Source organism: Sinocyclocheilus grahami, unplaced genomic scaffold (genome assembly GCF_001515645.1).
Source record: "Sinocyclocheilus grahami isolate Dianchi unplaced genomic scaffold, SAMN03320097.WGS_v1.1 scaffold62.1, whole genome shotgun sequence".
NCBI lineage: Eukaryota > Metazoa > Chordata > Actinopteri > Cypriniformes > Cyprinidae > Sinocyclocheilus > Sinocyclocheilus grahami.
The window spans coordinates 2,042,709-2,063,365 of NW_015505241.1; the positions used below are offsets into that span (position 1 = coordinate 2,042,709).

Consider the following 20,657-nt stretch of genomic DNA (forward strand, 5'->3'; position numbering starts at 1 on the left):
TATATATATATATGTGTGTGTGTGTGTGTGTGTGTGTGTGTTTGCGTGTGTGTGTGGGTCATTCTAATCCATGTTTATGTCACCAAACATTTTTTACTAGTTTGAATCATTTATTCCCTTTCCATTTTATATTTTCTTCCAGATTTTTATTGTGGCCCTTTCCTTCGCCTACTTTTCCAAAACTCTATCTGGGACCTACATGAAAAGCGCCATCACTCAGATTGAGAGGAGGTTTGACCTTTCCAGCTCCGTTGTGGGCCTCATTGATGGAAGTTTTGAGATGGGTTTGTATAAGGGTCCAAAAATGCCTCAACAAAAATGACCCAATAATTGCATAAACATCTCAGGGTTAAGTATGTAACCCAGTTCCTTGAAAAGGGAACGAGACACTGTGCCAAAGTTAAGTCAGAAGTCAGAAAGAGCTTTATTGGCAAGTATGTTTACACACACAAGCCGTTTGTCTTGGTGACAGGAGCTTCCAGTGCAGAAGAAAGTACAGACATAGTGCAAACATACATTGGAATTACACAGTAGAGATGAAATATAACACTAATATAAGAAAAACAGACAATTAAATAATGCAATATAATATATATATATATATATGTGTGTGTGTGTGTGTGTGTGTGTGTGTTTGCGTGTGTGTGTGGGTCATTCTAATCCATGTTTATGTCACCAAACATTTTTTACTAGTTTGAATCATTTATTCCCTTTCCATTTTATATTTTCTTCCAGATTTTTATTGTGGCCCTTTCCTTCGCCTACTTTTCCAAAACTCTATCTGGGACCTACATGAAAAGCGCCATCACTCAGATTGAGAGGAGGTTTGACCTTTCCAGCTCCGTTGTGGGCCTCATTGATGGAAGTTTTGAGATGGGTTTGTATAAGGGTCCAAAAATGCCTCAACAAAAATGACCCAATAATTGCATAAACATCTCAGGGTTAAGTATGTAACCCAGTTCCTTGAAAAGGGAACGAGACACTGTGCCAAAGTTAAGTCAGAAGTCAGAAAGAGCTTTATTGGCAAGTATGTTTACACACACAAGCTGTTTGTCTTGGTGACAGGAGCTTCCAGTGCAGAAGAAAGTACAGACATAGTGCAAACATACATTGGAATTACACAGTAGAGATGAAATATAACACTAATATAAGAAAAACAGACAATTAAATAATGCAATATAATATAGAAGTAGAAATATAGAGAAAAACATATATAATGTTGTATATAAACATATATACATTGTTTTAATGAATGTAAAGATGTTATTTACAAGTGTACAGTTTATGTAATTTACAGATGTAGAATTTTCTGATACTATGTATTAATGTCAATTGAAAAAGGTGCAGCACTCACTCTTGAAGGGATGACAACTTTATTGATTAAAATGACGTTTCGGCCGTTATCCAGGCCTTCATCAGATATTATGATGTCTTCAAAAAGGTGCAGCACTCACTCTTGAAGGGGTGAAAACTTTATTGATTAACCCTCAAAGACCGAGACAGCCGCCTGCGGCTAAAAATAACTATTGTTCTTAAATGTTTAATAACTTTTGAACCGCTAATCATGTCTGAATGCTTTAAAAAGTGTTGTAAAGAGCTTTTCGGAGATATCTCATTTGTCTTATTTGGATATTCAGAGGCTCCGCAGCGCATGTGATTACGTCATCACATTTTGACAACATTGATTTGTCAGAAGAAACCAATGCATTTCGTTCCTCTGAGCCAAACAGGAACGATTGTTGATACTTAGTCACACCCCTGTGCCCAGATTGGTTCAAACTGTCCCATATTCAACCAATAAACATAGGTTTTGGTCTTTTGAACCACCATTTAGGATTTTTCATTGTAAATTTAAACAAACGCAAAGTAAAAGTAAAGTCTGTCCTGCATGCATGAAAAACACAAAGTAACATTGCATGAGAGAACTCTCTGAAAAAGCCCAGAAAAACACACGACTGAGTACTTTGACATAAAACAAACCAAAAACAAGGATGAAATAGCGGTACATATTGGATAAAGCACTGGAATTTATGTCTTTGTGATGCTAGGTGATGTCCCAGTAAAAACAATTCCGATACCGATACAGCCAGCGTCTGTAATATCCATTTATATTATGTATATTATGTAAATAATTATTATATAGTTCATAAAGATAATTTTCACTATTTTTTTCTGTTGCACTCTGTATATTTCTCTCTCATTTTGTGTGTAGTTTGTGAATCATTTGCACTGTTTGTATTTTTGTTGCAGAAGACAAATTTGCAATTCTTTTCATTCCTCTATCGTTGATAGAGCACCTCCTCTCAGTAATTTTGGCAATGTATTAATGTGTAATTTATAATGGATAATGTATAGTTATAAAAGTTTAAATTTTTCAGGCTGAATATAGCCTGCAGAAAAAAAAAAGACGGTGCTTTGTATCACTGACCAGAGGGCAACAGTTGAAATAGAGAGCGGGCTGGGTGTGTGGGGTCCAAAGTGATTTTACCAACCCGTTTCCTCAATCTGGAGACGTAAAGATCTTGGAGGTTGGGAAGGGAGGGACCAATAATCTTCTCAGCAGTCCTGACTGTCCGTTGAAGTCTCTTGATGTCTGATTTGGTAACTGAACCAAACCAGACAGTTATGGATGAACACAGGATGGACTCAACGATGGCCAAGTAGTACTGTTTCAGCAGCTCCTGTGGCATGTTGAATTTCCTCAATTGTCAATGTAAGTAAAACCTCTGCTGGTAATTTTTAGCAATGGAGTCTATGTGAGTGTCCCACTTCCGGTCTTGAGAGATGGTGGTGCCCAGAAACCAGAATGTATAAAATGCAGCCTCAGTGCTGTCCTTGATGGTGAGTGGGGGGAGTGCAGGGGGTTTTCTCCTGAAGTCCACAATCATTTCCACTTTTCTGAGCATGTTGAGCTCCAGGTTGTTGTGACTGCACCAGACAGTCAGCTCTTTAACCTCCTGTCTGTAAGCAGGAGACACTCTGTTGTGCATGATGGCAATGATGGTAGTGTCATCTGCAAATTTCAGGAGCTTGACAGCGGGGTATTTTGCAGTGCATTTGTTCATATGTTCATATACAGGGAGAAGAGCAGAAAGGAGAATACACATCCCTGAGGTGCCAGTGCTGATTGTGAGAGTCCTGGATGTGAGTTTACCCAGCCTCACTAGCTGCTGCCTGTCTGTCAGGAAGCTGGTGATCCACTGACAGATTGAGGTGGGCATGGAGAGCTGGGTCAGTTTGGCTGAAAGAATGTCAGGCATGATGGTACTGAAGGCCAAACTGAGGTTTTCAAACAAGATCCTTGTGTAAGTACCAGGTCTATCAAGATGTCACAGAATATAATGCAGTCCGATGTTGACTGCATCATCCACAGACCTGTTTGCTCTGTATGCAAACTGAAGAGGATCCAGCAAGGGTCCAGTGATGTCTTTCAGATAGACCAACACAAGTCTTTCAAACGACTTCATGACCACAGACGTGAGAGCAAGATGCGAGTCCAGTGATTTTGGGGACCAGAATGATAGTGGAGTGTATGAAGTAGGAGGGGACCACACACAGCTCCAGTGATCTGTTGAAGATCTGTGTATGGGGACCAGTTGGTCAGCACAGACTTTCAAACAGACAGGTGAAACACCATCTGGGCCTGAAGGTTTCTTTGTCTTCTGTTTTCTGAAGACCGGGTTCATTTCCTGTACACAAACCTTAAACGCAGGTTGAATGGTAGGAGAGGGAGGGAGGGGGGTTGCAGGGGGGAATGTGTGAAGTGCAGAGGAAAGGGGTGTGAACCTGGGCTTTTCAAACAGGCAGTAAAAAACATTCAGATCGTCAGCCAGTTGTTGATTCTCCACAGACTGTGGGGGTGGTGTCTTGTACATGGTGATATTCCTCGGACCAGTCCATACTGATGCCAGGTTGTTGGGGTTTTTTTCTCAGCTTTTCAGAGTAGATTTATTTAGCCACTCTGATCTCCTCTGTTAATCTGTTTCTGACCTGGTTATGCAAGATTTTATCCCCAATTCTGTAAGCATCCTCCTTGGCATGACGAAGCTGTTTGAGTTTCCCTGTAAACCATGGTTTATCAAATATTGAATGACAGGAATATCCTGGTAGGAATGCACATATCCTCACAGAAACTGATATATGAAGTTACAGTAACTGTGAGCTCATCCAGATTGGTGGCTGCAGCTTTAAAAACACTCCAATCAGTGCAGTCAAAACAAGCTTGTAAATCCCACTCGGCTTCATTAGTCCATATTTTAACAGTCCTTAATACAGGTTTAGCTGATTTCAGTTTCTGCTGGTAGGTTGGTATGAGATGAACTAGACAGTGATCAGAGAGCCCAAATGCTCCGCGTGGGACAGAGTGATATGCATCCTTTATTGTGGTGTCACAGTGATCCAACATATTACTGTCTCTGGTGGGATATGTAAAGTATTGTCTGTATTTTTACAGTTCACAGGAAAGATTTGCTTTGTTAAAATCTCCAAGAATGATTAAAATAGAGTCTGGGAACCTTTGCTCCATTTCAGTTATTTGTTCTGCTAGCAGTGACACACTCATCTGGAGGAATTTGCAAGAATGAAAGAGAAAAACTGCCACGGCAAGTAGAAATGTTTACAGTTTATGAAGAGTGCCACTAAATTAGGACAGTATATATTTTTCAGTGTTGTTACATCTGAACACCAACTTTCGTTGAAGAAATTCCCATTCCCGGCGATCTGAGTCATGTGTATCTGAGTCATGTGTACACATGCACCAATTCCATTGGACATGAAGTCAGGTGACCATAATGTAGCACCTAACTGTGTCCATAAAATGCCACCATGTTTCTACATTTTAGATTTATGATTATTTGTTATGTGTTGAATTTAAGTTTTTAAAAAAGACATTGCTGAGTGTGACGTCATATCATGACTGTTGCAGTGTCCAAATAAATTTTGCCTAGTGTCTAGTGTGTAAGTCTAGTGTGACTACAGCATAAGAGTCAGGAGCTTCTCAGAGGCTGACTCCATGGGCTCAAAGGGGGCATCTGTCAACCCCTACAATACCCTGTGCAAGATTTTAGTACCGGACTGCCTTTTTCGAGAACCAAATTAGCTCCTACTCCGGAGCAGGGTCTAACCAGCACAACTGGTACTAATCGTGACGTAAGTAGACATTGATTGGCCAAATGCGTATGAAAATGCCCTCACCCGCCATGATTTAAAACACTGTGTAAACATACTGTAAACATTGTGTCAACTTATTTCGCAAGTATGGAGAACAGCGATAGATGGACGGACGCTGAAGTGCAGGCACTTGTAGCAAATGTAGCACTGCCAGTTGTCGTTGGAGATTCTTAGTCCTCCTTTCCGTTCTTTCAATCGCTTTACGTATACGTCGACTATCCATGTCCATTATTGTGAAACTCGCAAGACACAACAAAAACACAGCTCCGATCACAGCGTCCTCCATCCTCCTGTTGTTTCTGTTGTTGAACGCCGCGCACAAATGACAACCCTGTCGACCGGCTTATGTCACTTCTTAGTACACACTGTCAGTGCGAATGCAACTCTTTAAATGGTACTGGGTAATAGTTCGCGCAAAATCGTCCCAGTACTTTAGTACTGTACATTTAGTTCTGGAAATAAAGCGGTGCGAAAGGCCCTATTCTGATACTGAGCTGGATGTGTGATGGAGAATCAGAGGGCACAGTGGGTTGACTCCTCGGAGGCAAACAGATCCACTTCTGCGTGGCCATACTTATGTTATATGGACTCCACCACTTGTGAAGAAAACCTAAATCTATTTAAATGTTTTTAAGATGTTTTATTTTGGTTACTTTATTTTAGATGTGGCTTTACTGCAACATTATCTAACTACAACCAAAACTGAAATGTTGTAAAACATTCCAAGTAGTTGCTTTGCTTTCGAGCAATCTGATTAGAGCATTTTTTTATACAGTAAGATTTTGTACAAAATACCAACATAGACTCATTAGAAGAATTGGCCACTACCTATATTTTGTAAAACTCCAAAAAAGTACCTATGTATATACTATATAATTTTCTGCCATTTCCAACTGAAGAGAACACTAGTGGCAGAAAAAAATCATAATATTTTATCCCTTTTCTCATAAATTATGATTACAGAGGCAGATCACCAGATACAGCATTGCACTTGCGATGCAGAGCACTCGGGTACAAGTCCTGTGAAACACGAGTAACAATAAAAGAGCTCAAAACTTGCAGAAGCCAGCACAAATGGAAAAAAATGGAAGCCACAGACATGTTTTTTTTCCAATGAGCCTGCTTTGCTTGGTTTGTCTGTTCCATGTTAACATAAACAAATATGCTTGCATGTTTTGTGTATTTTAATTTCTTTATTGACTGATTGATCTCTGAATGCTTTTCTGTAGGTAACCTGCTCTTTCTGGCAGTGGTTAGTCATTTTGGGGCAAGACTACACAGGCCGCGACTCATAGGGATGGGTTGCTTCCTCATGGCCATTGGCTCAGCTCTCACTGGACTACCACACTTTTTCATGAGGCAGTGGGTTCATATATACATGTTATCTCTCCACATTTAGCTTAGTTTCTCATTTGTTACAAAGCTGCTCATGTTTATTTCTCTGTGTGTCGGTTAAACTCCTTCAGGTACGAGTATGACACAGTAATACAAGGCTTTCTAAATAAGACTGTCAGTATATCTCCTTGTCAGTATCCCATGGTTCCAAACAATTACTCAAATGCACACATTCAGTCATCTAACAACACTGGAACAGGTAACCACTTCTCATTTAAAGTACCCCATTGCCTGATAGGCTTTAAAGAAGAAGAACTAATTTAGCTTTCAGGATTTGAACAAGTGTTAAATGTCAGTGTGTAATTTACTACTCATAGTAAAAAAAATGTTTTCTTTCAAAGATCTTGCAAAATGGAGTTGGCCAAGATGATCAAAAACACATACTGATTTCTACAATTTTAACCCTAGATTGTGTGAAGGACACTGGATCTAGTATGTGGATCTATGTGTTCTTGGGTAATGCTCTTAGAGGAATTGGCGAGACACCAGTCACACCACTCGGCATATCTTATATTGATGACTTTGCAAAAGCAGAAAACTCAGCGTTTTACATAGGTAAGTCAAATATGGATACCTTTTTTAATCCCCTAGACTCTAGGACCTCTACTATAGAGCCTAGAGGTCAGAAACTCTAGTGCAGAGGTTCTCAACTCTGGTCCTGAAGGTCCACTTTCCTGCAGAGTTTAGCTCCAACCTTGATCAAACTCACTTGCCTAACTGCTCTAACTGAATATCAGCTATTGTGTTGATATATACAGTAAATGAAACATGAGTTCTCCAATATGTCTAATCAGTGTGCTTAATTGTGTTAAATGTGCATTTGCAGTGTACTTCAAATATATAAAAAAATATATTTAAAAAATGTACCTGCAGATAATATAATATTAAGGAAATTAAAGGCCACTTAAGTGTATGAAAAGGCAGTACAATTTTATTTACACACTTAAGTATTACTTAAAGTTTTACTCTAAAGTACATTAAAGCAGGGGTTTTCAAACTTGTCCTGGAGGACCCCCAGCACTGCACATTTTGTGTCCCTCATATAACACACCGATTCAACTTATCAGCTCATTATTAGAGTGATAAGGGAGACATATGAAACGTGGAGTGCTAGCCTGGGAGTCCTCCAGGACAGGTTTGAAAACCACTACATTAAAGGGGACATCGGATACCCATTTTCTGCAAGTTGGTATGATTCTTTAGGGTCTTCATGAAATACTGAAACATACCTTGATTAAAATTCCTCAATGGTCATGCAAAACAACACCCTTTTTACCCTGTCAAAAACAGCTCTGTTTACAGTGACCCGTTTCGGTGCATGTCTCTTTAAATTATAATTAGCTACTGCTCACCCCTCCCCTCTCTTCTGATTTTTGTGTATTCTGTGGCACGTTACCATCAAAAACAAAACTAATCCACTGTGTCCTCAGTGGCTCTGATGTCAGGAGAAAATGAAGACTCTTATGTTCACTTTTACATCCAACTACAAAACACCTGCATTGCTTTCGAGACATTGTTGTCACTACAGTTAATGGCAGATAGTGTAAACTGGCTGAGTGCGGAAATATGATAGTAGTGGTTATGTGCAACAGACTTCTGTATTCTGTTAACCTGGTCTTGCCGCTTCCGTTTCAAGCGGTTTGCATATGCTTTGTTAAATATGATCAGTTTTACTTAAGATGCCTTCAAAGTAGATACGAAAGATTATCATAATCAACGTCCATCACATGTGCGGAATGATATCTAAAAAAAAAAAATTACTTTCTTTCTTTTCACTAACATTTATGTATATAAAAAAATTGAATAAAATGTCAACAATAAAAACAGCTAGCTAGTTTAACTGATTATCTTAAAAGTCCATAGATATCGCTATTATTTATTTCGACTGTTAGCATGTTTTCCGACAAGCGGAAGCGATGAAAACTGTTTTCCGAGTTTGTGTCAGGAAGATGGACTGGCTATGTTGTGTTTTGCTTCCCATGACCTAGTTTTCCCTTGTGTGTTACATGCCCATATTTGGTTTCCTTCCTGTTCCTGTTCCTATTGTGTTTCATTGAGTCCAGGTGTGTCTCGTCATCCCCTCATTTAGTTAAGTACTTAAGCCCTGTGTGTTCCCATGTCTAGTGTCCAGTGTCTATCGTCCATCCACGTTGCTACGTGTGTGTTCCTTGTTCCTGTGAATGGATTATTAAAGATTGCCTTTTCGTGAATTCTCCCATGTCTCCTCGCTCCTTCGCTCCTCACAGTAGGCAACTGTGACAGAACACTGGACCTTTAAATAGTTTATTTGCGTTTTTGTTTTACGTGTTTTTTACAGTGTTTGTTTTCTGTTTTTCCCCGTGTTACCCATGGATTCCCTAGGAGCTAAGTTTACCTCCCTCGCCCGCAAGGACCTGTCCCTCTTGGAGTATGCTGTGGAGTTCAGCCAGCTTGCCGTTTTAATTGCATTCGACGACGCTGCACTGAACTCCCTGTTCTGGATTGGGGCAAACTACTACCACCCTGTCGACCTCCCAGACACCACCGGACGGTGCTGGAGGGAGGCTATCATCCGGTGTCTGGAGAGTGTCTACCTCCGATCCAGAACACAGCCAGGCCCAGTGCCCAGCCCACCATCCCCCGCTGCGTGGAGCGCAAGACCGAGCCCACCATTGATGGAGAGCACGTTGCGACCGCCTAGGAGTGCGACAGAGCTGAGGATCGCCACGGAGCCAGAGCCTCACGGATCGTCAGACAAGGTGCGAGAGCCGGCTACAACACCTGCCACGAGGGAGAAAGCCGTGGACAGTGAGAGCGTGGAGAGGAGCTCCGCCCCCTGCACCGTGGCTGAGGGTGAGCTAATTATGGATCTGGGACTGTATAACTCCGAACGAAAGAGGGCTCCTGTCCCTGAGTTTAGCCCTGAATGCCTGGAGGCTCACAAATGCCCGCCCACTCTTGCCTCCTCCACCACTGTCATCTGGCAGCCTCTCTGCTCGCCCTCAGCCCACCATCAGTGTGGTGCGAGCTCCGTGGGTCAGCCATGCTCCATCATCACCGTGGCTGGAGAATCCCTTGCCTCCGCCTCCAGCCTCTGAGTCCCAGACTCCACCTCGGCCCGTCGACAGAGCGACTCCACCATGGCTCCTAGCTCCCTCCTCTACGCCATGGCCCATCAGTCCACTTGCTCCATCGTGCTCCCTCGTCCCTCCGGCTCTGTCTTGGTCTGTCTTCAACCATCCGTCGCCTTGGGACTCCACTCCTCCAGCTGCACCTCGTCCCTCCGGCTCTGTCAGGCTCCTCCTTCCCTTTGGCTCCTCCTCAATCCTCTGTCGCTCTGGCTCCACGACGGCCTTCTAGATCCCCACCTCTACCTCGGAAGCCTGAGCCATCTGCTCCGCCGTGGCCCTCCGGATCCTCCCCGTCGCCTTGGCTCATTGGTTCTCTGTCTCCGCCTCGGGCTCATCCGCCACCTGCTCCGCCACCATTGGTCGGCCCCCTGAAGTCGTCAGCCTTCCTCCTCCATGGCTCCTCCCTCCGCCGGTTACACCGTGGGTCGACATTATGGCTGTGGCCTGGGTCCCACCTGGCGCCGCATGCTCCAAGTCCCTCCTGCCATCTCCCTGGCTCCTCCCTCCGTCTGATCCGCCCTGGCTCCTCCTGTTTTCTTCTTGGCTCCTCTCTCCATCGTCACCTGCCTGGACTGTCTGCCGGCCCCCTCCCGGGTGTCCATCCTCCTCCTGAGCCTCCTGCCAAGTTCCCATCTGTCCCTCCTTCTGTTGTTTCTTCGGTGCGAGGACGCGCCTTCTGGGAGGGGGGCAATATGTCAGGAAGATGGACTGTCCGGTTGTGTTGTGTTTTGCTTCCCATGACCTAGTTTTCCCTTGTGTGTTACATGCCCATATTTGGTTTATTTCCTGTTCCTGTTCCTATTGTGTTTCATTGAGTCCAGGTGTGTCTCGTCATCCCCTCGTTTAGTTAAGTACTTAAGCCCTGTGTGTTCCCATGTCTAGCGTCCAGTGTCCATCCCCGTTGCTACGCGTGTGTTCCTTGTTCCCGTTTATGGATTATTAAAGATTGCCTTTTTGTGAATTCTCCCACGTCCTCTCGCTCCTCACAGAGTCGTGGATGGGGCCTGAGCAGTATGACGTCATACTGCTGAGAAAATCAAAACGGCTTGATAATTGAGACTGTTTAGGTTTTTTGGGGATAAACAAAAGGAGTCAATGGATTTTTATCATTTTAGGGTGGTTGTGTCCACACACTGCTAAAACACATTTATATGCAAATTGTATTTGTGCATTTTGCACCCGATGTCCCCTTTTAATCATTGTGTTTATATAATCTTTTGACATGCTTTGAAGAAGTCTTGTTGAGTTACGAAAGCACATGTAAATGACGAGATTATGAAAGTTAATTATATTAAGTTAATATTTAATTTAAATGCAACTTTATAATTACAAATATGTCATTACTGTTATACATTTATATATGTGACATGCAAGTTTCAGTAGAATTGGCATGAAAGTATAGTTTAGTTTACTATTAAGAAATTACATATGAAGTTCAGCTAACTGCATTTAATATAAACTATAAAGTAATGAATTTTAATTAGCATGTAATGAGTAATAAGTTTATGAAAACATTACATTAATTTCTCACTTCTGAATATTCTGTTAAAGCTTATTGTTTTCATAAGTTCAAGTAAATAAATACATACATACATACATACATGCTAAAGTGTACTTTTTTTTCCACAAGCTTGATAAGTGCAACATCAGAGCAATACATTTCAATTTCCATAGTATAATGTTTAATGAATATCTCTCTTGTGATGTTTAGCGTGTCTTCAGACCATTATGCTGCTGGGTCCCATGTTTGGATTCCTACTAGGCTCCATGTGTGCCAAACTGTATGTGGATATTGGATTTGTCAGTGTTGGTAAGCATCCAGTTTAATCAGTTTCACCAGTACTGTGTGTATTAGTATGAAGTTTAGTTTGTATTTTAAATCTTGTTTTTATTATTATTATTATTTTTTGTTTTAGTCTTAATGTGCTTCTGGGGTCTGAATGTTTACACAGTGGCACCATCCTTTGTAAACAAACAAACAAGCAAGCAAGCAAACACACACACAAACAAACAAACAAATTAATTAATTAAATGACAGCTGGCCATCTGAACTAACCAAAATACAACAAAACATTTATTTATTTATTTATTTCATGGAGCTCACTTTACTGTTTAATAATGGGGTAATTTGACTACCATGTTCTTACATTTAAAATATATAACACTGTGCATGTTGTTACAATGTACTTAAATTATAATTACATGTACTACTTGTAATTACATATGCAATGGCATTTTTTGACAAATCTACCCCTAAACCTGCCCATATGCAAACTTGGCAAGAGTTTTGCCCAACATCATATTTGTGTATAATATTGTACCACATGCTTAATTTTATAATACCATAGTAGTTAAAGACATTTAATATAAAGTGGGATTGTGTTATTTGCATCATTATGACTTAATTTTATGTTTTAATGTCTGTTTTTAATGTGATCATTAGCCAAATTGTTTTATTGCACAACTTCATTCAGGGCTGCTACATTTTGGTTTGTAATAAAGAATCAGACAATTCAGTTTAAATTGATATTTTACTGAAATTATAATCAAACCAAATTATCAAAGTTTCTTTTACTGTCTTTATTTATTTTTATTGGCTCAAACGTTCAACATATGTATGGAGAAAAAAACATGATAATTTAATATGTGTTATTATTATAAGACACACCAAAAGTGAATGATACTACCAAAATTTGTCAATTTACCAAAATTGTAAGTATCTGAATTCCAAATGTACTTTCACTGGGCTGAAATACTATCATACTTTAGTCATAATCTTATGGTTAGCAGCAAAAAATTACTATAAATACTTGGTATTTGCTAAGAATGACCTATCATGTTGTCTAAATGTTGTATAATTTAAGTATTTGTTCTCTTTCCCCTGCAGATAGTGTGACCATCACACCACAGGATGCACGCTGGGTGGGCGCTTGGTGGCTGGGATTCTTTGTGTCATCTGCCATCTTAGTACTTGCTGGTGTTCCTTTTTGGTTCCTGCCCAGATCTTTACCCATACAAGGAGAGGAATGGAATGAAAACTTTAATGTGGATCAGAGCAACAAGGAGCAATCTGTCCTCCCAAACACACACTCAGTGAAACTGGCCAACATTTCAAAAGGCAACTTCCTTCCAACTTTTTTAACAAATCCATAATTGATTGAACTTTTTTTTTCCATTCTCATTCCTTTTTCTCTTTAAAACGAACAAATTCATATTAGAAATGGCTGTATTTAACCAGGAGTCACTCCAATTTGTAAGACACGTAGCGTATAAGTCTTAAAGATGATTACATGTTTTACATGAAGTTATGCTAACGTCTATGCAAATCTTTATGAAAAAGCTCACTTCATTCTCTGTATTCTGTTATGTAAATGTTAAGGATTCTTGCCTTCCCTGAAAAAACTCCTGTGCACTCCTGCATACTTCCTGTTGCTGTGTGGGATTGTTTTGAAGTTCAACTCTTTCATCGGCTTGCTCACCTTCAAAGCCAAATACATGGAGCAACAGTTTGGCCAGTCTGCATCAAGAGCAAACTTCCTTATCGGTAAGAACCCTTCAAAGTAAACCCTTTCTAGTAAAGATAGAGGCAGTTGATTGTTTTATTTAATGTCTGGTCTTCATTCAGTGTCTTCAGTTGTGCTTATGAAAAAACCCTACAATTTTAAAATCTTCATATATAGGATTTGTGTAAAAGTAATATTTATAAATAAAAAATAATAAGCATGTATACCAAAATAAGAAAATGCCAGTATTTTGTGTCAACTATTTTATTTTATTTTGACTTTTTTTTTTCAGTGTTATTCCAGTTTATCTCTTGTGAAAAAGGGCTTATTGACTTATTGACCGTATTTTTTTGTTTTTTATGTGATTGGCCATGTGTAAAATTCAACTAAAGTATTTTGGTGCAAATTTATCTGTCACCCTGAAAACAAGAAACCCAGCCATACAGCGTAACACACAGAGATGCATGTCAGGCTTGAAATTAATTGAAAGTAAAGACATACCATGTCCCGTAGGTGTCCTGATCCTGCCTGTGGTTGCTGTGGGAATATTCCTGGGTGGTTTGTTAATGAAAAGATACAAGTTGAGCGTCGTGGCAGGGGCTCAGCTCTCCTTCATCACCTCCCTCACAGCCTTCCTTCTTCTCCTCTTCCATTTTAGCACAAAGTGTGACAATGTGCCTGTGGCAGGGCTTACTGTGTCCTACAATGGGTAAAGTATTTGTATACCTCTGTAAGTCAACAGTTCACAAAATGTAGTATATATCATAAAGGGAAATCTTGTTCATTTCCTCACTTTTAAAATTATCCAGTTTCTTTCTTTTCTGCATTCCACTGAAATCCTTGTCTGTATCATTAATCCAGCAGATTCTGTTCTACACACAAGAGTATTTGTTGTACATCACTGTTGTATGCATCACATTTATGATACTTTGTGGTTTTTGAAGTTGTGTTACAATTACCATCCTCTCAAGCATAACCTTATGGGTTACATGAATAAAAAAATTAAATAATCAAGGTAAATAATAAATAAATGTAGTGTATTGTTTCATATGATATATTAATATGAAATACATCTATAATATATTTCATAATATCCATGCAAATCAATGTTATTATTTAATAATTTAGTTTTAGATTTAATATAAAAGTTTTACAAATATTTTTTTATTTTCGAATACAGATAGTATAAAGCAGAACAAAAAGCACGTTTTTTTGTTGTTGTTTCTAGTTTTAAATGGTGACTTTAAAAAAAAACTATTGAGAACCACTGCTATAAATGAACGGTGGCTCTCAGCCAGAAAACTGTGTTTCCAACTGGAAACAATCACCAATCTCAGAATTCCTCCTCAGGACCCCTGAAATATCACATGATGAGCACTCACTCATGTCTCAGTGTAACCAGGACTGTTCCTGCTCTACATCTGAATGGGATCCTGTGTGCTCTGACAGTGGCATTACATACGTGTCGCCCTGTTTGGCTGGATGCACCTCCTCCACTGGACAAGGCAAAAACACGGTATAATTAGATCTATCTAAAACTGCACTTTTCTAAACCCTAGGCACACAAGGAGTATTGTAAGTATCATTTGCATACTATAATTTGCAATAATAATATTTATTTTCATCTCATTTGCATATGATGATCACAGGTTTTTCACAACTGCAGCTGTGTCTTAACCCCCTCACCAGTAGAGGGCAGCAGATCTATGTCTCTAGGCCAGTGTCCTCGTGGGCCAGGATGTACTCGGAGTTTCACCTCCTACATGGCGGTATCTGTCCTCAGCTCCTTCATCAACTCGCTGGGCACTACTCCTGGATACATGATCACTATACGGTCAGTTACCGTCAGGACAGAATTTAGTTACTGGTCTTTTGTAAGGCAAGAATTGTGTCAGCGAGTTTTGCTCATGCAAATACTCTCACATTTTCTCATTTATATTATTACATTTGGGAACACAGTGTTTTGATGGTTCACCAACCGACATTCTACTGACTTTGCAAGTATACATGTCAACTTATTATACTAAACCTAACCTACACTGTAAAAATAAATCTGTGACATTTACAGTAAAATACCGTCAGCTGTGGTTGCCAGAACTTCACCGTAAAAAAAATATGGTAGCAACATTTTAGGTTTTACAGACTTAACTTAAATTCACAATACAATTAATCACAGTTAATTTCATTAACTGATGTAATGTTAATAAACCAACATATTGAAGTGTTAATATCTGTTTTGAACCATTGTAATGAACCGATAACCACCAAAAACTGGTGGTGATGAGAAAGTCACATGATGAACCAAAGCTCATCACAAACAGCTTTTATACGAGCTGAGGTGGGCAATACTTATACATAGAAGGTGCACACAGTCTCATTCACACAAACACTAAACCCCATCATGGTGACACACATGATACTGAAATAATGCAATAAACATTAATTTAACAACATTAGATGTAAGATTAAACCCTAATGTACACAACTGATAAGAAAAAAATAAGAAGAAACATGTTATTTCAACAAAAAAAAAAAACTATGAAGTGTCATGCAGGGAATTCTGGGAGTGTCAATTTGCGGTTTTTCACTGGAAATTATACAATGACTTTTTCTTTTTCACTTCCAAAAACTGTGAAATTACATTAAATGTAATTACATTTATTCACCGTATATAGTATGGGAATTTTTTACTGTAGCATTTTTACAGTCTTTTACTGTTAAAATCACAATAATTTTTTTACAGTGTAACAGTCTACTAATATGAGAGTTAGTTGGCATGTAGATACAAAGTTATTTTGTCAACAGAATTTCTAAAGGGCATCATCAAAATAAAGTATAATCTTATAGTTTATCAAATTAAATATTTAATAATCATTTAACTATTTAGTTGTAATTCCACACAGAACACAGAAACTACTTGCTTTCAGATGCATTTTCAGATTTAAAGGATGAAAGATGAAAAGTATTTACTGTATATTACATATGTTTTTAGATGCATTACACCTGAGCTTAAGTCGCTGGCGTTGGGTATTCAAACTCTTGTGATGCGAATACTAGGTAAAAGCAATATAGTAAACAATAATTCATAAGCTATAATAATTTAGTGTATATTATGTTTTGAATAAACTGAATTATTGTCTAATATTTTTCTGGAGGTGGTATTCCTGCTCCTGTATATTTTGGAGCTCTCATTGACTCAACGTGTTTAAAATGGGGAGTAAAGGGCTGCGGGCACAGAGGAGCCTGTCGTATGTACGACTCAAATATGTACAGGTGTGTATGTTTGCTTGTAATTACACACTATTGTCTTTATTAGAATACAAAAATGTGTGTGTGGGGGGGGGGGGATGATTATAGTATCAAGTCTTTAAGTACCCATGCAAATATATATTTCTGTTATAAAATATCCGATTCAATCACTTCCAAAGTTTAAGCTCACATTTGAAAAACAAATTGGATTGTATGTAAAGCATGGATCTCTTGGTGTCCTGTTTTCAGAGTGATCTTCTTGAGTCTGACCACATGTTTAAGTGGATGTTCCTACTTCTTCATCATTGCTGTTATTGTGCTTCTGCGGAAGCAGTTTAGAAAAGAAGAAGTCAAAGCATTACAGCCAACAGCCAGCAAGCAAAATGAAACCGAATTTCAGTCTCCAGAGATGTGCCATCCTGACTGATCCAAAACTGATACTGTTCCCAGAGAAAAAACAGCAAGCACCAATACTGAATGTTAGCGATGAGCTATCATCTTTTGTAGCTCTTTCAGGGAATTTAGGAGACAGTGCTGATAAATTAATGGGTGAAGAACTACTAATAAAATCAATGACCAGAACAGCAGACCATAAGGAAACCAATGCAAGTCATAACACTCTTTATGCTCTACTGTACCATGTGTTTCATGATCCAGAGCTTGTATCTCTTAATAAATATATTTTAAAAAAGAAATCTCTGTTCTTTAGTATGTGGCTTTTCATATTACAGTCTTTATTTTTTTCTTGGAAAGGCACAGTTATAAGTTGAATGTGGCAACAACATTACTGAGATAAATTATAAGCAGTTTCAGTTTCCCCATCTGAGCTGCCCCTCCCCCAAATTTCAGCGGTCAGTGTTGTTATGCTATTAAAAATAATAATAATAATAATAAATAAAAAGAGGAATGCTTTGAACATTGACAGATTAATAGGCAAATAAATATATTACAATTCACATTACATAATGGTATAATATTTAAAAAAGTAAAAGATAAAAACATTTGTTTGTTTAAAAAAAAAAACCCTCAGACAAAAGTTATAGAAGACAAACGTTACAGAAAAAGAAAATGTGAGTGTTTTTTTTTTATTTTTTATGTGAGTGTACAAGTTTATCTTGCAATTTGCATTAATGAGCTCTGTAGGGTGAATTTTGTTTTTATGTTTCACCAGCTGGACAAAAATAACTCTGGAAGTGATTCCAACGATATCTTTCCTCTGTGTCATCATAGTTGTCTTATGGACTTAGCTATTCTCTTTGAGTTAGAGCAATTTTTTAAAACATTGCAGTTATACTTTTTGTTATTGATTATTATTGGTGTGGCCTGTTCAAAATAACAATAACTATAATGATAAATATATTAGCATCTAACTGACGAGAGTTCTTTAGTTGTGTTATTATAGTATTATTGATATACTAGATTTTGATTTGAATTACATTTTCATTTTATATTTTCTGTTTTCATTTTAATTTTAGTTAAAGTTTTAGTAATTATGTTGAGGTTTTGGCTTTTTTAATATATATTTATTTATTTACTAGTTTATTTAACAGAGACAATACAGTATAACATTGCTACAATTTCAAGCAGCCGATGCTCCACATATAGGCTTCTAGCCAAAGGCTAATTTGCAGCCCCAGTCCCTGGTTAGGCTATTTTAACAACAGTAAAACAACTAAGCGAAAAGTAAAAATAAAAATAAAAAATGAGACTGTGTACGACCATCAGTGTTCACAAACCTGCTTTTGTTTGAACCACTTTTTTTAATTTCTTTAAAAAATGTTCAACTCTGTTTGCATTTTCAGTTCAGCTGGCAGGCTGTTCCAAAGCAGTGTACCTTGAACTGAAAATGTGGATTGGGCAAATTTAGTTTTTCTCTTTGGTACTGTGCAATTCTGATTAGTTGCACCTCTTGTAGTGATCCCCTTACTACTCTGTTTTGATATTAATTGGCATATCATTTCTGGAGCAATATTATTTACACATTTAAAAACCATTTTAATAAGAGACAAATTAATAAAATTTTCAAAACTATGCAAATTATGTTTTTGTAAAATATTACAATGATGCCATCTATTTGGTTTCTTGTCCAAAGTTTTTAGTGTTTGTTTATATAAAGATCTAACAGGTTTGATAGTCAGTTGAGAAACCTGACTCCAGACAGTCACACATTAAGTTAAATGCGAAAATACCATTGCATGCATGTATAACTTAGCTGCTTTTAGAGATACAGTATATATGTTCTAATCATGCAAAAACAATTCAAGTTCGTTCTGATTGTTCTACACAGCCTCTTTACACGCACATCAATTTTCAAATGAGAATCTAAAATAACACCTAAATATTTAAAATTGTTAACTGTCTCTATTGCCTTTTGATTGATCTTAATTATAAAACCACTCATTTCCTTCCTTCTAATTGAAAACCACATTGAGATTCATGGTCAAACAGTTGTTTTGCAGCCACTGTGACACACCAGTCATTTCATTTGTTAATATATCTGCACCTAAGCGTGGAGTCTGTGCCGATACACAAATGACTGTGTCATCTGCATATAACTGACATTTAGTTTGCTTACAACAATTTGGCAAATCATTGACAAATAAGGAAAACAACAGTGGACCCAAAATTGACCCTTGAGGGAGACCCATCTCATTGTTTCATAAAGCTGATCTTGAATTATTTATTTTAACACACTGATCTCAAGATTCTAAATATGATCTAAACCAATTTATTGCCTGCTGAGAGAAGCTTAACAAACTTAATTTATCTAGGAGAATTTCAGGATTCACTGTATCAAATGCCTTTTTGAGATCTAAAAACACTGCACCTACTACATTGCCATTATCTAAAGCTCCCTCTCTAAATTCTGTGAGAAAGCAGTTTGCCATTTCTGTCGCATACTTAGGCCTAAAGCCAAACTGTTTAGAGTGAAGTAGATAATGTTTTTCTAGATAGTTGATAAGTTGTTTAGCTACCAACTTTTCCAAAATTTTAGAGCTTGCACGGGGTATAGAAATTGATCTATAATTCTGAACCTCATCAACTGATCCTGCCTTAGAAATTGGGGTTATAATAGAAGTTTTCCAATTTGAGGGGAATTTACTTTCTCTAATAGATACATTTATCAAATTTACGAAGGGCTTTAGCAAACAAGCACTATATATTTTTTACGAATGCAGTATCCATTCCAAATATATATTTAGCCCTTGAATTATTCAATTGATTAATAATTCTTATCTTATCTTCATCAACCTCAGAGATGTGGGTGTGTCATTTATTGCATTTTGAGGTAATTGTACATGTATCAATATAAACATCTCTCTGAAAGTGATTCCAACAATATTGTTCCTCTTATGTAGTAATGTAATTCCCTTTACATAGAAAATGTATCTAAAATGGGAATTAATTTATTTTTAAAAATGGCCACAGTTTAACAACAGTAAGGTCACAAATGAACAAAACGTGCTTACATAATAAGATGTGGGAAAGGGTTGCCAATAAAGATAAAAAATGGTCAGGTCTTCCAGGTTCAGCAAACTGTCAATTATTAATAAAGGTTTGCTGCTGGTTCACCAGTGAAGCGTGTGATTTCTTTGCCAACATTTATCAGATATTAACTGCAAATTGACCACAAGTTTCCTATAAGGCTAAGAAGGCAGCCGGTGGTTGAGGCATCCGTGAAACCACAGAATGCCTGGAGACCTGCTCCAGGGGCACTCCTGCCCGGAGGAACGCAAGGTCTGACCACAGGGTGAAGGTTTGGCGGCAGGCCGGTGTAACTTGGACCCGGAAGGTGCCGCGTTGCCACGCCCACCTCGGGACTCGGCCATGGAGCCAGTGCTGCAGCGGTCTCATATGGAGCAACCTCAGCGGCGTGACTGCCGCCGTAGCTGCCATATGCCCCAGGAGCCTCTGAAACTGTTCAGTGGGACCGCCATCCTGCTCTTACCGAGTCACCTCCATACCGGGAAAAGCGATCCTCTGCATTGGGGAGAGTTTGCTCTTTTCCCAGTTGACCCGAAGGCCCAACAGGCTGAGGTGTGAGAGCACCAAATCCCTGTGTTCGCACAACTGATCCTGAGACTGCTTCGTCGAGGTAGTTGAGACTGCGAATGCTCTGTTCTCTCAAGGGAACAAGGGGTACCTCCGCAACTTACGTGAAGACACGGGGCAACAGGGACAGCCCGGAGGGCAGGACCTCGTACTGATATGCTCGTCCTTCGGACGCGAA

At 38.7% G+C, this 20,657-nt stretch overlaps 1 protein-coding gene across 2 annotated transcripts in view; it reads left to right on the forward strand.

The window, feature by feature from the left end:
- LOC107584713 (solute carrier organic anion transporter family member 1C1-like) overlaps window positions 1-17,099 on the forward strand; it is a 19,935-nt gene extending 2,836 nt beyond the window's left edge. Inside the window, exons 4-16 of one of the 2 annotated variants that reach the window (XM_016271419.1) lie at window positions 143-284; window positions 6,399-6,531; window positions 6,636-6,763; window positions 6,973-7,119; window positions 11,386-11,484; window positions 12,562-12,792; window positions 13,054-13,218; window positions 13,691-13,886; window positions 14,528-14,693; window positions 14,827-15,011; window positions 16,170-16,234; window positions 16,333-16,450; window positions 16,676-17,099. In XM_016271419.1, coding sequence (XP_016126905.1) covers window positions 143-284; window positions 6,399-6,531; window positions 6,636-6,763; window positions 6,973-7,119; window positions 11,386-11,484; window positions 12,562-12,792; window positions 13,054-13,218; window positions 13,691-13,886; window positions 14,528-14,693; window positions 14,827-15,011; window positions 16,170-16,234; window positions 16,333-16,450; window positions 16,676-16,853 — 1,953 coding nt within the window. In that variant the 3' untranslated portion in view covers window positions 16,854-17,099. Of the gene's footprint in view, window positions 1-142; window positions 285-739; window positions 878-6,398; window positions 6,532-6,635; window positions 6,764-6,972; window positions 7,120-11,385; window positions 11,485-12,561; window positions 12,793-13,053; window positions 13,219-13,690; window positions 13,887-14,527; window positions 14,694-14,826; window positions 15,012-16,169; window positions 16,235-16,332; window positions 16,451-16,675 lie in introns of those variants that run through there. The other variant, XM_016271420.1, reaches the window with a different exon arrangement.
- The last annotated feature ends 3,558 nt before the right edge of the window (window positions 17,100-20,657 follow it).